The sequence below is a fragment of the Folsomia candida genome, unplaced genomic scaffold (assembly GCF_002217175.1).
Source record: "Folsomia candida strain VU population unplaced genomic scaffold, ASM221717v1 Fcan01_Sc036, whole genome shotgun sequence".
In the NCBI taxonomy this organism is placed as follows: Eukaryota; Metazoa; Arthropoda; class Collembola; order Entomobryomorpha; family Isotomidae; genus Folsomia; species Folsomia candida.
Window position 1 is genome coordinate 1150869 of NW_019091228.1, and position 14056 is coordinate 1164924.

A 14056-nucleotide genomic window follows, 5' to 3' on the forward strand; every position below is an offset into this window, starting at 1 on the left:
AACATTTTTTTTATTAATTGCATGATGCATGCGATTTGCTTGAATAACGTTCATCAAATTTTTTGGCATTTACGCAAATGTGAAAATTTACAGTCGATACATATTTCATTAGGCTTTAGCTCGTGTCCTTGGAGGAGTGAGCCTGCTACATAAATATAAATTTGTGTTGGAATTATGTACATAGATTGATTAGACTTAAATTTACGTAATTTATACTTGGACGAAATGTATATGTATCGCATTTGCAGATAAAGTAAATTAATAAATTAGTTAAATTAGTAAATTAATATGTACATAAGTAAACTATGTAAATGTACGAAATCCAGAATAACGCAAACTCAAATAAGTTGTATGTACGAATTTAAATATTTATCATTTTGCAAACGTTGGAACGTCTGAAATGACCAGGTTTTCCACCGAGTTGACCAAAGAGTCCCATGGACACGCCAAAAGTTGTGGCATTCGACGCATCAGAGCTTTTTCGACGCCGATGTGCGCACCCTTCTCGTAATAATCTTGCCTAATTCCAAATTCACCGGGTACATTGACAAATGTGTGAATCAAGAAGGGCAAAGTTTCCGGTGTTGAAGCAGGGAAATTCGAACCACCCGTTTTTGGAAACCCAGGTTTTTCAAGGGTGGCAAATTTTTTACAGCATTCTCTTTGCTGTTGTACGAAGGGTGTCCCATTTCCGGGAAAAGGTGGTTCATGATTGACACGTCTTTCACCACTTTTCATTTGAAGGAGGTGCAAATGTTGGTGCATTTTGTCGACTTGATCGTCCGTCATGTTTAAGGGGAGGCCTTGATGGAGATGGCTGATTTCCGTGATTGAGGCAAGTTGTGAGAGTAACTGTTCAAGTAGGAAATGAAGTTATTTAAGAAAGGATACGCTCTTAAATATTAAAGTTATTCATGGACAAAAAAATCAAAATTGCAACTAGGGGATTCAACACCGGTTTTTTAAAACCGGAAAAACCGGAGAAAAACCGGTTTTCGGTGACACCGAAAACCGGTTTTACAAATTCTAAAAACCGGATTTTCTAAAAAATAGTAAATTTTTAAACGTTATTAGTTTTCGAGTTTTGACGCTATTTAAACAAAATTGATAACAATCATGCCTAAAAATAAGGCCTGTAATTATTTTGAAAAACTATTTAATAATTTTTAACAGGGTTTTGCTAGTTTTTTGGGTTTTACACAATTTAAGAAGTTGCAAGAAGAATCACCAAAATGAAAAGCAATGAATTTGAAAAACTACATAAATTATTAACAGGGAATCGTGGGTTCGTATCCCACCGTGATAACACTTTGTAACCTCTTAGCGATTCAGTATTTCATTCATAAATTAATACTAGAAACTTTGAATTTCTATTTACGTAAATTATATTTCTAATAAATTTCGAACGTAGGTATGTATATACGTGCAAAAATCTAGGAAGTTGTAGAATTTTAACAACTTAAAGTTTGGTTGAAAATTGTATGAATGCGTATTTTGAAAAGTCATCCATGTGTACAAATACATATATACGTGCATTTAAGAAAATGTTTATCTTGTCCATGAATAGATAAAAATTTCTCCGGTCGAAATCTAGTGCAAATGTTACAGTAAGTATGTAGCTCGTATAGGCATTCGCCAAAAATGCGCAACCTTGCAAATGGGTTAAAATCTGAAAAATGACACAATGATCTCTTTTTTTATCTCATTTCCTACAAATGTAGTATTTTCAGATCGAAGTACGTGCTTTCGTATAATTTTTCGAATAAAACAAGGCTTCGGTTTAGGTTACATATTTAAAATTAATTAGCATCTTCATATTATGTTAATAGATTATCCATTAATTTTGGATATATTTCCTCAAATAATTAGAGAAGATGTATTTTTGAATTATTTTGACATTTTTCGTGAATCTATCTGTTAGGCCATTGTTTTTAAGGTTAGGGCTTTTAAACCTACGATACCCACATACTCAATTTTTCTACCCGTCTAGTGCACAAAACATTATATTGGAAAAACGGTGAAAAACCGGGTTTTCACCGGTTTTGGTGTGTGGAAAACCGGAAAAACCGAAAACCGATTTTTTATGTATTAAAATCCTTATTTTGTAAGAAAAAATTGACAGGTTTTTAAATCACCATTTGAAGAAACTGAAGAAGGGAAAGTTGAGACACACAAATTCAAAATCGAAATTCGTATGTAGGGGAACGTTAAATAATATGAATGAAGCGTTTTGTAAAAACTATACTCGTAATGCACAAATAAATTTCGAAATTGGTTTTTAAAATTTAAAAAAATCAGGAACTTATCTTTGCAGAAACTTACCCTGGGAAAGAGCAACCTTCCCTTGGCCCTTCCTTGCGTTGAGGTTAAGTATTTCTCCAATAATGAAGTATACAATTCCTGTGCCGAATTTATTGCATGTGTGTCATCAAAATCTGTGCAATTCTCATTTCCACCGGAGTCCGAGAACAATGCGAGTGGGATGAGGAGCATGATGCTCGTCTCGTCCGGGGCTATGCTTCGGATCCTTTTGTACAGGTTGAAATACATTTCCGCCACGTGCTTCGGAATTACGGAGATAAATTCGTCTTCCTGCTCAAATTTGAAATAAATATGTACGAATTTTTTCAACTCTACGATGTGAAGTTCAATACTCTGATTTGGTTGAAACTACGGAATTACGAAATTCAAAATTTGAATTTTATACAGGAAATTTAAAATTTGAAATGCAGAACATTTACTGAAAAGACAAGACAAATTTAATACCAAAAATGGTCAGGGCTTATCCATATATTACGTCATCAAAAATTCTCGATTTTATCACCCACCCACCAAACGTAAACATTAAGGGATAGGGAATTTTAACATGGGAAAGATAGGAAGAGCAAAACCACCCACCCACTAAAATGATGACGTAATATATGGACGTTCCCTCACCGAGTTGTGATTAATCTGCATTATTTGTTTTTTAAGCGAAATATATAAATTGAAAGCTAAAGTTACCGTGAGGACGGGAAATTTTTCAGGAAATTTGTCCGTGTACGAACCAACCCTGCAGTTTTCGATGTCATAGGTTATCAAAGCTCGCAAAAATAACATTTCCAGGACTGATCGCCTCAATAAGTTTGATTGATCGTGCAAACTTAGATTCGCAAATTCGGGCAGCATTCTGGCAAAACAGACGAACCTGAAGATACAAAAACCATAATTTCACATAATTGGATGCAGATTAAGAATTTTTCTAATTACAATTATTCTCACTATCTAATTCGCTAATTGAGAATATAATTAATCCCAAAACATATTTTTACGCACTAATCTTTAATCCACCTTAAAAGCGTGTTTAGATTATTAATTTGTTACCATGATTAGAAGTACCTAAGTTGTTCGCATTTATTAAATGCAGACAAAAATTACATTAATCCCTAATCTAGAAGGATTAATTAATCCTTAATCCCAAAGTCAAGAGTATCTTGAATTAATCCTTAATTCTTAATCCCATCAAGTTGAATTATTTAATTAATCCTGGATTAATCTAAGCCCGGAATAACATTAATCCTTAATCCCACAACAATTGAGTAATCTCATATCTCTGATGTTTCCTCACCTCCTAATCGCCGTAGACAATCGGCCAATATCGATCAAAGATATTTTTGTACAGGTCAAGACTTCGTTTTCTGCCCGTGTTAGAAAAGTGTACGGAATTAATTCGCACGCAGATTGATAAAATTTGGATAAATTTTCAATTTTTTGGGTTTCCTCATCACTTAATATTTTGGTCTTTTGGTCAAATAAAACATTTGCGTGATCGTTTTTTTGCTTAATTTCTTGTGCTTTTTCGTATTGCCGCCACACCCATGCGGGCGACATCCCGATACTGACGCATTTAAAGAATCGACACGGTTTGCACTTTTTTCTCGTAAGTTTGTCAACTACGCATTTTTTTGCAAATTTGCAATTTCCCCCGAGATGTTGGAAGCACGTGGGATCCGGGACTTTGTGGAGGACGTAATAGTGGAAAAAAGACCGGCAAGAATTGCACGAAATGCCGCCGTAATTTTGCGCTTTTGCTTTGTCCCCGCACACACCGCAGGGCTGAAAGGAAATCAAAATTGAAAACATGTTTTTTTTCATAAATTTATTAATCAGTGAAATTTTTACCATGTTTGTCCTAAAAATTCGTCCCTCGAGCTTTTTCGATTTTCTGGGTGCCCTTTTCTTCACTTTGGACTCAGGGAGAGATTTTAGTTCGATGTTATCTTGAACTTTTAGCATTGTGAAAATTTATGAATGCGTAATTAAATTAAGCTTACAAATAAGTAATTAATTTCGTATAATTTTGTGAAATTAAGCTTACAAAAGAATAATTGTATTTGGTGGACATTGTGTATGTATGAAGCGAACAGATCGAACTGTGATAAGCTTATTAATTTCGTGCTTATCATATTGGCAGCTGGGTTTGAGACCTTGGGCGAGCGTACATACATACACTCTTTGAAAATTTGCATTAAATTATTACTGGTCTGAGGAGGGGAGCTTCACCACCTGCCCTTCACAGATCTCGATGCCCTTTGGATATGTGGTAGTGTCCTATGAGTGTACTAAAACCCTGAAGTGGTTTGACTCCATGGCCACAGTTCCGCCCGCCACACCCACGCAAAGGGGCCAAAAACACGAAAAAAGCCCTGTTTTCTCTTGTTCAAACCCTCGCCAAAAATCCAATTTTGCTCGGATTTTGGCAAAATTGACATTTTTGTGATCCCAAATACTTGTGTGATAATATCCAATAGATATCTCAACTTTTTTGAAATTTTGAATTTTTTCGAATAATTCATCAGCCCGAAAATGCCCGAAAATTTCGAAAATTTCAAAAAAGTTGAGATTGCTACTGGATATGATCAAACAAGTATCTGGGATTACAGAAATGTAAATTTTATCAAAATCCGATCAAAATTGGATGTTTGGTGGATTTTTGAAGTTGGTAACTTTTGTGGTTTTAATCCTTTTGAGTGGGTGTGGCGGGCGCAAATGTGGCCATGGAGTCAAACCTTCAGGGTTATAGTACACTCATGGGACCCTACCACACATCCAAAGCACATCAAGATCTGAGAGGGGCAGGTGGTGAAGCTCCCCTCCTGAGTAATTGTGTATATTATTCCCCCCATGGTTTTCGCCCCATTTAAAAATAAAGTGTTTACATATGTGCTGCCAATCCGGTAGAAGTTGGGGACCGTTCATAAATTATGTGACCCAAAAATCGACCTTCTTCAGACTCCTGTCACACGAATGTAACGCAAGACCACTACTATCCCCCCTTCCCCTCCCTCTGTGTAACGTAAAACAAGTCTCATTTTCCCCAAAAAAATGAAAGATTATATTTTTTAAGGTAAGACGTGCTCGACGTTCCGTGTTCTTTTTTATGTAATTACAAATTTGGGGTTTTCTAAACTTTCATAAAAATTTTACTTTAATTTTCCGAAATTTTCAAAGCGCGCGGTTTATTTCTTGCTGAATTTAGCCTGCGTAAACATGTTTTCATGACGTACGGCGAGACTCCGACCCCCTCGTTCCATCGTGTACCCCTCCCCTCTCTCATGACACATAATTTATGAACGGCCCCTTACTACATGTCAAATATCGAGTATGTACATATGTATTTATTTGACTATCTGATTTTTAAGAGTGTATGACAAAGATTATCGTCCAACTGATATCCCCACTTGGGGAAAAAATGTTGTATGTTTATAATAAATACTGGAGTACATATCTACTTTATTTGAATGTATGTTTGCATGTATTTATGCATGTATGGATCCGCACCTTTGTGCATACATATGTATGTTTCTCATGGATTGTATTGTATGCATGTACAATTAACCTCACTTGACACAAAAGCTTACATACTTTAAAACTTCTGTATGTATGTGCATATGTAAATACAGTCTAAATATGTAACTTCTCTACCCCAGAGAAATCGTAAATTCAGAGACAAATCATTACCCTCCGAGGTACTAAATACATATACATATGTATGTATTTAGGTAATTACTTATTATAAGGCAATTTGTTGTTACCGCAGTCAAATTATTGGAAAACGGATGCCATGCCATGTGTTAATACTTCCTTTTAAAAAATCTTGTCCATAGTCTTGTGTATTAAAAATGTTAGAAATATATGTCAAAAATACATACATACATTATGTACTATTTATTTCGTAAAATTTTGCCGGTTTGTTACATTAATTTCATATATTTAAACATGTACAAATTATAATTGTAAAGTTGTGCACACAAATAATACTACAGGGGGACTTAATTAAAGGTGATAAATAACCAATAATTATGTACGTATGTATCTCCTTGAACAATCTCGTTTTAAACGTTGGGTCGAATTTTGCACTCTATTTCGTGCTTGTTTCGATCCCGTAACGTGACGAAGTCGACCCCACACGTGGAACAGATGAATGCCGGAACCCCCACGTGCTTGGACGCCACGTGCCTGCAAATTAAGAACAGAATTCAGTCCTGTCTTAATATGTAAAGTATTTCGTAAAATGAATTATCGATTTGATACATTTTTACTGGGACAATTTACGCAACATTGTAAAATCCGTAAAATTTTAACTTACAAAGTTTTGTAAACTTACTCCCAATCAGATCAAAGACATGTCTGTTTTTTGTAAAATTATGTTACAAAATTTTTCGAGTTACAAATGACTGCGAAATTGAACCCACGTGACATCAAAAATCGAACCCACGTGACATTTGAAAAATCGGACCCAATTGAAAAAGGGACCCACGTGACAATTGAAAAATCGGACCCACGTGACATTTGAAAAATCGGACCCAATTGAAAAAGGGACCCACGTGACAATTGAAAAATCGGACCCACGTGACATTTGAAAAATCGGACCCAATTTAAAAAGGGACCCACGTGACAATTGAAAAATCGGACCTACGTGACAATTGAAAATCGGACCCACGTGACATTTCAAAAATCGAACCCACGTGACATTTCTTAAATGAAACCCACTCACATGCCGAGGTTGCTCGAACTTGCGAAAATTTTTGTACAGCCGACCACGATACAAGGGTGGAGTTTGACGTAGAGCTTTTTGAGTAAAGCGGCGGGATGGATGACGCCGCAGATGGTGGCCTCATGCGCGGCGCAGTGTCGCGCGGAGGACAACGCTTTTCCGCAGACGGAGCACGGGTAGCGAATCTTCTCGTGGAAGGAACGCACGTGTTCGGCCAGTTGGAAGCGGTAGGGAAAGCCGCGCTCGCACTGGAGACATTTGTGCTTTGCGACGATGGGGCGGCTGGGCGCGCGGTGGTTTCGTCGATGCACCGGCGAGGTTGTGACGACAGGGCTGCAAAAATTGCAAAATTAGTATAAATTGCGAAATTTTAGTTGCAAATTGTCAAGTTTTACTGAAATTTGAAATAGAAATGTAAAAAGTGGATAATTTATTTCAAGCTCTTGCCCATAATGGGACAACTTTTCCAAATAAAGCGTATAGCGCAAAATGGCGCAAATTTAAAAATTACTGCAAAATTTTGCGAAATTGAATGAAGACACGACTGGGTTTTAAAATTTGTGAAATCATATTTTGCGAATATTTATCCAAAAGTTTGTATATAGTAAATTGACAAATGAAATGTGACGTATTGAGGAAGGTGAGATTTTTGTAAATTTTTGCAAATATAGTGAAGATTTGACATGTCGTCGAAGCTTGCGAATTAATTCGATTAAGCTAATTATGTAAATTACATACCTGGCCGGTTGAAATGTGGGCATAACTTCGACGTCTTCATACTCCATGAAATTGGTGTCGTTATCATCGTCGTCATTCAGGTCGCTGGAGTCATCGATGGCGTCACTTTCTGCGAAAATGTCGCCGTTCTTGGCGCCACCCACGAAAATGCTGTCCACCACGTCGACAGCGTCCATACCGTAGGAGGATGAGCTCGTCTCGATCTTAACGCAGGGCGTGAGGGCCGTGGTGGTGGTGGGGGACGTGTCGTCGTGGTCTTCATGGGCGTAATTTTCTGCACGGTTGGAATTGCGAGTGGTTTGATCTGAAATATCAAAATTCTTCCTTGATAAATTTGCTAAGTTTGCAAGTAAAATTTGCAAGCAATATGTACATATAACATTAAGGTGAATTCATATCGGACTTTGTCAAACTGGTATTGATAAGTAATTTTGAATTTTGATAAGTGCCAGATTTCTAAATGTACACAAAAATGCAAATTTGAAAAAAATGGTAAATTTGCAACGAGATTTAATTTCGCAAAATATTTGCAGAAGGACACGAAAATTCTTTTTTTGCGGCGAATCCGCATGCGGAATTCGTCGAAACGAAATGATTTCGCGAAATGAAACTCATTTCACGAAATTGTGAATATCCAATTAGTAGGGAAGAATTACGTGACTTGCTAAAATTTAAAACCTGTGTTTATTTGATTTGGGTTTTAAATTAAATAGATAATTGCATAAGTAATTTAACTAATTTTACGTACCATTAGTGAAATCGTCGTCTTTAATTTTAACGGTCTCATGGTGAAGTGGTGTCTTTACTGGATTTTGTTGTTTTCTGCAGGCTGAAATTTTATAGAAAATAAAATTTGTACACAATTAAGCAAAATTTTAAAGCGTAATTAATTATGTAAATTTAAGTACCTCTCCGTTTCTTTAGAATTGCAGTGATTTGTTGTTTGACTGTGATAATTGCGAGGTTTAGATGCCACACTTTTCTCACCTCGTGAAGACAAGTTGGACACGATTTTGCGTAGTTTTTTTCTTCCGTATCGCCAATTTCTTGGAGGAATTTTTTGCACAGAGAGATCTTTTTCGCGAGAAGGGGGGACGGGGAGGAAGGGTTTTGAAGTAAAGATTCGCACAAGAAGCAATAATTGTGGGCTTTATCCAGACCTGGGTTTTGATTTATTAGCAAAATTTATTTTGTGTGAAAATATTTGCAAATTTTGTACTTTTTGAAATACTTACTTGCTTTTTCCATACCGGAGTTTTGATAGCGACCTATTTACACGTTAGGAATATTTATTTCTGGTGGAAATATTTTAAAATTTTGTATTTTTAAAAATATGTACATACTTTCAGGAGAATTTTCGCTGTGTAAATTAACCGTTTCCATTTTCGCAATAAAGTGGCGATGTTTCCACTCTGCAAAAAAAGTGGAAATTTATTTATTGGTTCTATTCATTTAGAAAGGTGATATACTTGTAAAATTTATTCTCTGCGTTTTAAATAAATAGTTTTTGAATTTACAAAAACTTGAGTGGAAAATAAAGAGATTTTTTGAGAAATTACTTACTTTAAGATAACTTTGTATCCTGTAATGAGAGCAGGGTATACACTCGGTGTTAAATTTTACCTCAATTAATTTAACACGTGAGTGTGATATTTAAAATTGTAATTTTAAATTTTAAATATACAAATTTATCCAAAGTTGAGTTTTGTTGTTTTGACGAGCAGATGGTAGTGGAATGAGAGTGAGCTTTGCCGGTTTTTGTGCAAGTTGAGACTGACTTTTTATGATGTGGCTCAACTTAGCCGCCAGCAGACTCAAGATAGCACGCAGCCGCTCATCCGTCAATTTAGCCGCCAGCAGCCAGCCGCCATCAATTTGGCAGCCAGCCGCCAGCAAAAAATTCTCAAATTTCCCCAAATTAAAAATCTCAAATTACCCCAAATTAAAAATCTCAAAGTACCCCAAATTAAAAATCTCAAATTACCCCAAATTAAAAATCTCAAACTACCCCAGTACTTAAAACTATCAGCCTTATCTCACTTTCCCCGATGGCAGAAAATTTTTAGGGGTGACATGAGATTTCTAGTCTCTACCTAAAGGGCTAGCTAGGATTTCTATCTAGGATTGCTAGCTAGGACTTCTAACTAGGAATGCTACCTAGAGGTTGAGGTCTAGCCTTCTGGACCACTTTTTTTTGTGGTCCAGAAGGGTTGAATTCTTACGGATTCTATCCTTCTGGACCACTTTTTTATTGCATTGATGCACTTTTCAGACTTTCAGGAAATTTCTAGGACACACGGTACGCAAATTTCTAGGACACACGGTACGCAAATTACTAGGACACACGGTACGCAAATTTCTAGGACCCACGGTACGCAAATTTCTAGGACACACGTGTATACGCAAATTTAACCTAACCTGCTCGCTTCGCTCGCTAATAAAGAACGAACCCCAATTTGGGGAGTAGAATTTCGAGGAAAAAATTTTCGAAAATTTTTCCAAGTTTTTTTCCGTGAAAAAATAAAAGTACTGCTAGCTAGGACTGCTACCTAGGATTGCTACCTAGGACTTCTAGCTAGGAATGTTAGCTAGGATTGCTAACTAGGACTGCTAGCTAGGATTGCTAGCTAGGAATGTTAGCTAGGATTGCTAGCTAGGATTGCAAGCTAGGACTGATACCTAGGACTGCTAGCTAGAATAGCAACGCTTTCCGCGTACCTAGTAAAACTAACCTAACCTTGCTCGCTTCGCTCGCTTAAAAACGAACAATACCACAATATTTGGCACAATTATAATAATCGATGACCTACTTTACCCCAATAATATTATTTGACACAAAAAATTTCCCGCCGTGGGGGAAAGTGAGATAAGGCCGAGATTTTTAAGTATTGGGGTAATTTGAGATTTTTAATTTAGAGTAATCTGAGATTTTTAATGATTTGGGGTAATTTGAGATTTTAATTATTTGGGGTAATATAATATTTTTAATTATTTGGGGTAATTTGAGATTTTCATTTTGGGGTAATGTGAGATTTTTAATTTGGGGTAATTTGATAAGTTTAATTTGGGGAAATTTGAGAATTTTTTGCTGGCGGCTGGCTGCCAAATTGATGGCGGCTGGCTGCTGGCGGCTAAATTGACGGATGAGCGGCTGGCTTCTATCTTGAGTTCGGCTGGCGGCCATCTTGACGGCGGCTGGCGGCTAAATAGCTGCACGTCTTTTTATGGAATTGAGTGAAGCTGGATGCATATTTGCATTCAATGAATAGAAAAAAAATCATGTAATAAATCCAGTAATATTTATAATTTTAATTTATATTAAAATTCGTAATGCTAATTAATCAACCTTAATTTATATATTGCATGATTTTTTCTTAAGCTATTACATATTTTAAAATTTTCATGCAGACTTTTAATTAAATTTTTAACTACAATTTTAGCCCGAAGGGAATTAATTTTTAGTGGACGCTACAGAAATAAATTATTTCGGGATGAAATTAGAATTTCAAAATTTCCAGGTTTGGCTTTATCACTCTAGAAAAAAAATCATGGATAACATTATTTTACAATCAACATCCAATTTTATTTTAGTTAAATAGTTTTTGAGTGAAATTCGGATTTCGAAATTTAAGGTGTATTATCAAACCAAATTATCTTTTTTATGATATTTCGCCTCAAATTAAATAATTAATTAGTTAACAGTAAATTTTTTTCGGGAGAAATTCGAATTTCAAAATTTAAGGCGTATTCTCGACGCAAATTCCTTTTTGTGTAAAGTCTCCCTCGTCCAGTTGACATATCAAACCACCCCCACATTTGACCGGGCGTTCCACGATGACCCGATCCGTCCCGCCGTACGTTGGGCTGAATCCCTCCCACGAGAGGAGAATTTTCCCGCACAAAGCGCCCGCCTGTGCGCGACAGCCCGCCCCAAGCTCGTAAACTAAGGAGCTATCCGCGCACGCGCAGCGGCCCTCGATGCAGTACAGCCCTTCGTAAATGTTGCATTCCCGCTCGATGCTTTCCAAGTCGCACGTAACCCCGACATCGAAGCGACATTCTCCCAGCGGGGTGGGCAGCGAGCCTGAAAATTAAATTATGGAATTTAGAAAAGCAGGAGGGTTTAAAATTTTTCGACAATTACAATTTTAAAGTAAAATAAAATTTAAAATTTAACATTTAAAATCAATAAAATTTTTCAAGAAGAGGCAAGAAATTACGTTTTTGAACTATATGTAAACAAAAAAATTTATTAAGATTGGATTTTTTGTGATAATTTAAATTTGTCGTTTTCAAGAAGAATTGAGGACTTGAAATTTATTGACCGAATTTGGATTATACGAAAGTTAATCCAAAAATCTGAATTTCTTACCCGGGCTACACGTGCACGTTTTCGTGATTGTATTGCAAAACGAATTTTTGACACATTCCTCATCATATTCGCAACTTCCGGAAACGATCGTCTGGCATGACCGGAGATCGTAATCCTTTCTTTTGTAAATTGCATCCCGACACTCGCACCGGTCATCGGAACAGTAGAAATTTGGCGGACAGGTTGAATTATCCGAGTAGCAGGAATCCCAAGGTCGGGGAAAAGGCGTGGTCGTTTCGCCGGGCGTCGACGCCCTGGGCGTTGTCGTCGTCACGCCGGGCGTCGTGGTCCCGCCGGGAGTGGTCGTCGTCACGCCGGGTGTGGTCGTCGACGTTAGTTGTCCAAATGCAAAATTGTGGGAGCAGATTGTCCAAAAAAGTAGGAACCAGATGGGATTGAAATTTATTCTAGAAGATAAATTGGGCCGCATTTTGAAGTTTTTTAAGAAAAGTTTTTGGTATTTTGAAAATGAAATTTGCCGCAAACTGAGGAATAAAGAGTGGAGAATAATTCCTATTTATGTGTAGCGAACCATCCATTATGATAAGTTCTTATCTAGCATTGTTCTTAGTTTAATGTGATTTTAATGTTTGACACGACCCAATTATGTTTTTGGAGATGATTCAGCACATAGTTGCGTAATCAAATAATTTGAGTCACTTTTTTCAAATACGAATGAGTAATAGTTACATAAATACATAACTATACACTTAAAAATAAGTTTATAATCATATCAAGGCGATAATTTGTGACGGAATGAGGTCAAAATGACATCAGTCTGGTTTAAACGTTGCATTTGTACATATGTGTGTATGTACATACACCCTAAATAAAAATGTGTAAAATTAGTCAAGGTAGGTTGAATAAAAAATGAGGATGATACAACAATTGGGTAAAATTTATACAACGGGTGGATAAATTGTTCATAAGTATGTAGGATTAATTTTACCCAATTGTTGTAATCCTCTTTTTTATTCAACCTTGTGTAAAATTTGTCCAACGCTTGTATAAAATTCGCCCATAGGTTGTGTAAAATTTGTCAAATGGTTGTATAAAATTTGCCCATCGGTTGTATAAAATTTGCCCAACGGTTGTGTTAAATTTGCCCAACGCTTGTATAAAATTTGCCCAGAGGTTTTATAAAATTTTCCCAACGGTTGTGTTAAATTTGCCCAACGCTTGTATAAAATTTGCCCATCGGTAGTATAAAATTTGTCCAATGGTTGTATAAAATTTGCGCAACAGCTGTGTAAAAGTTGCCCAAACCGTTTTGTAAAATTGTAGAAATGTTTAATACATGTAGGGGAACGTGCATTGTGACGTTGTGATTCTTATTTATATGTCCTAAAAAAACGGATAATCTTACCCTTTACTTACATACATATGTCGATGCAATGCAGACATGCTACATTTCCGCAAATTTATGCAAATCCCGTATGAATAACCCTTCTCTGATTAGATTGAATAATGGGACGATCTTTACGTGCACTTTGGTCGATAATTGTCGGAACAAATGTCACACCTCAGCACGTCAGAACAAGATTCAATTCACTCTGGTTGTTCAGTTTTTACTCTACATCGTGGCCATAAAGTTTCTGATGACCATACAAAATTGTCCCACCCGCCCACAAAAGTTGCTGAAACTTTCTTGTTGCTGTGTTCTCGAATCTAATTTTTTCGGATAATATCCCCCACACGTTTATCTTCATTTGTGGAAAAAATTATAAAAATAACCGGACATTTGGATGAATGAGAAGGAGATTCATAAATTTCCTGAAAATTTTGGATTTCCTAAAATAGAGTAAAGTTGTGGATGAACCGAAAGTAAATATGGGATCAAATTCGTATGGGACGATCCACCAGACTCCTAGACATGATTTGGAATAAGATTTTAAAATGAATGTGCCGAA

At 36.4% G+C, this 14056-nt stretch overlaps 3 protein-coding genes across 4 annotated transcripts; all 3 read right to left on the bottom strand.

Annotated features, from left to right (window-relative positions):
- Window positions 1–13: 13 nt before the first annotated feature.
- LOC118439441 (thyroid hormone receptor beta-A-like) lies at window positions 14–4398 on the bottom strand. Its single transcript, XM_035860746.1, has 5 exons — window positions 4162–4398; window positions 3608–4095; window positions 3004–3187; window positions 2323–2592; window positions 14–852 (listed from the first exon to the last, which is right to left on the bottom strand). Exons 1-5 carry the CDS (start codon window positions 4273–4275, stop codon window positions 373–375), a joined length of 1536 nt encoding a protein of 511 aa, XP_035716639.1. The 5' UTR covers window positions 4276–4398; the 3' UTR covers window positions 14–372.
- A 1775-nt stretch (window positions 4399–6173) lies between these two features.
- On the bottom strand, window positions 6174–9516 carry LOC110860960 (zinc finger protein 268). 2 transcript variants are annotated; one of them, XM_022110082.2, is made up of 8 exons: window positions 9338–9516; window positions 9118–9186; window positions 9010–9042; window positions 8683–8934; window positions 8523–8603; window positions 7775–8078; window positions 7037–7369; window positions 6174–6498 (listed from the first exon to the last, which is right to left on the bottom strand). In XM_022110082.2, the coding sequence occupies exons 2-8, from the start codon at window positions 9155–9157 to the stop codon at window positions 6375–6377; spliced, it is 1167 nt and encodes a 388-aa protein (XP_021965774.1). In that variant the 5' UTR covers window positions 9158–9186; window positions 9338–9516; the 3' UTR covers window positions 6174–6374. The 2 variants fall into 2 exon arrangements, 1 of the variants encoding a protein (XP_021965774.1); XR_004837437.1 differs by having other exon boundaries at window positions 6366–6498; window positions 6959–7369.
- Window positions 9517–11285: 1769 nt separating this feature from the next.
- Window positions 11286–12705, bottom strand: LOC118439471. The gene is made up of 2 exons (XM_035860795.1): window positions 12147–12705; window positions 11286–11858 (listed from the first exon to the last, which is right to left on the bottom strand). The coding sequence occupies exons 1-2, from the start codon at window positions 12574–12576 to the stop codon at window positions 11512–11514; spliced, it is 777 nt and encodes a 258-aa protein (XP_035716688.1). The 5' UTR covers window positions 12577–12705; the 3' UTR covers window positions 11286–11511.
- Between the last annotated feature and the right edge of the window lie 1351 nt (window positions 12706–14056).

What these genes read in the sequence shown, in the direction of transcription:
- LOC118439441 (XM_035860746.1), bottom strand. Translation starts at nt 4,275, where the DNA reads ATGCTAAAAGTTCAAGATAACATCGAACTAAAATCTCTCCCTGAGTCC. An exon ending in TTGTCTACGGCGATTAGGAG is followed by an intron (nt 3,188 to 3,607) that starts GTGAGGAAACAT and finishes TTGTATCTTCAG; the next exon opens with GTTCGTCTGTTTTGCCAGAA. An exon ending in GAAGGTTGCTCTTTCCCAGG is followed by an intron (nt 853 to 2,322) that starts GTAAGTTTCTGC and finishes CTACTTGAACAG; the next exon opens with TTACTCTCACAACTTGCCTC.
- LOC110860960 (XM_022110082.2), bottom strand. Translation starts at nt 9,157, where the DNA reads ATGGAAACGGTTAATTTACACAGCGAAAATTCTCCTGAAA. An exon ending in AATTCTAAAGAAACGGAGAG is followed by an intron (nt 8,604 to 8,682) that starts GTACTTAAATTT and finishes ATAAAATTTCAG; the next exon opens with CCTGCAGAAAACAACAAAAT. An exon ending in AGTTCGAGCAACCTCGGCAT is followed by an intron (nt 6,499 to 7,036) that starts GTGAGTGGGTTT and finishes CTTAATTTGCAG; the next exon opens with GCACGTGGCGTCCAAGCACG.
- LOC118439471 (XM_035860795.1), bottom strand. Translation starts at nt 12,576, where the DNA reads ATGCGGCCCAATTTATCTTCTAGAATAAATTTCAATCCCATCTGGTTC. An exon ending in AACGTGCACGTGTAGCCCGG is followed by an intron (nt 11,859 to 12,146) that starts GTAAGAAATTCA and finishes TTTAATTTTCAG; the next exon opens with GCTCGCTGCCCACCCCGCTG.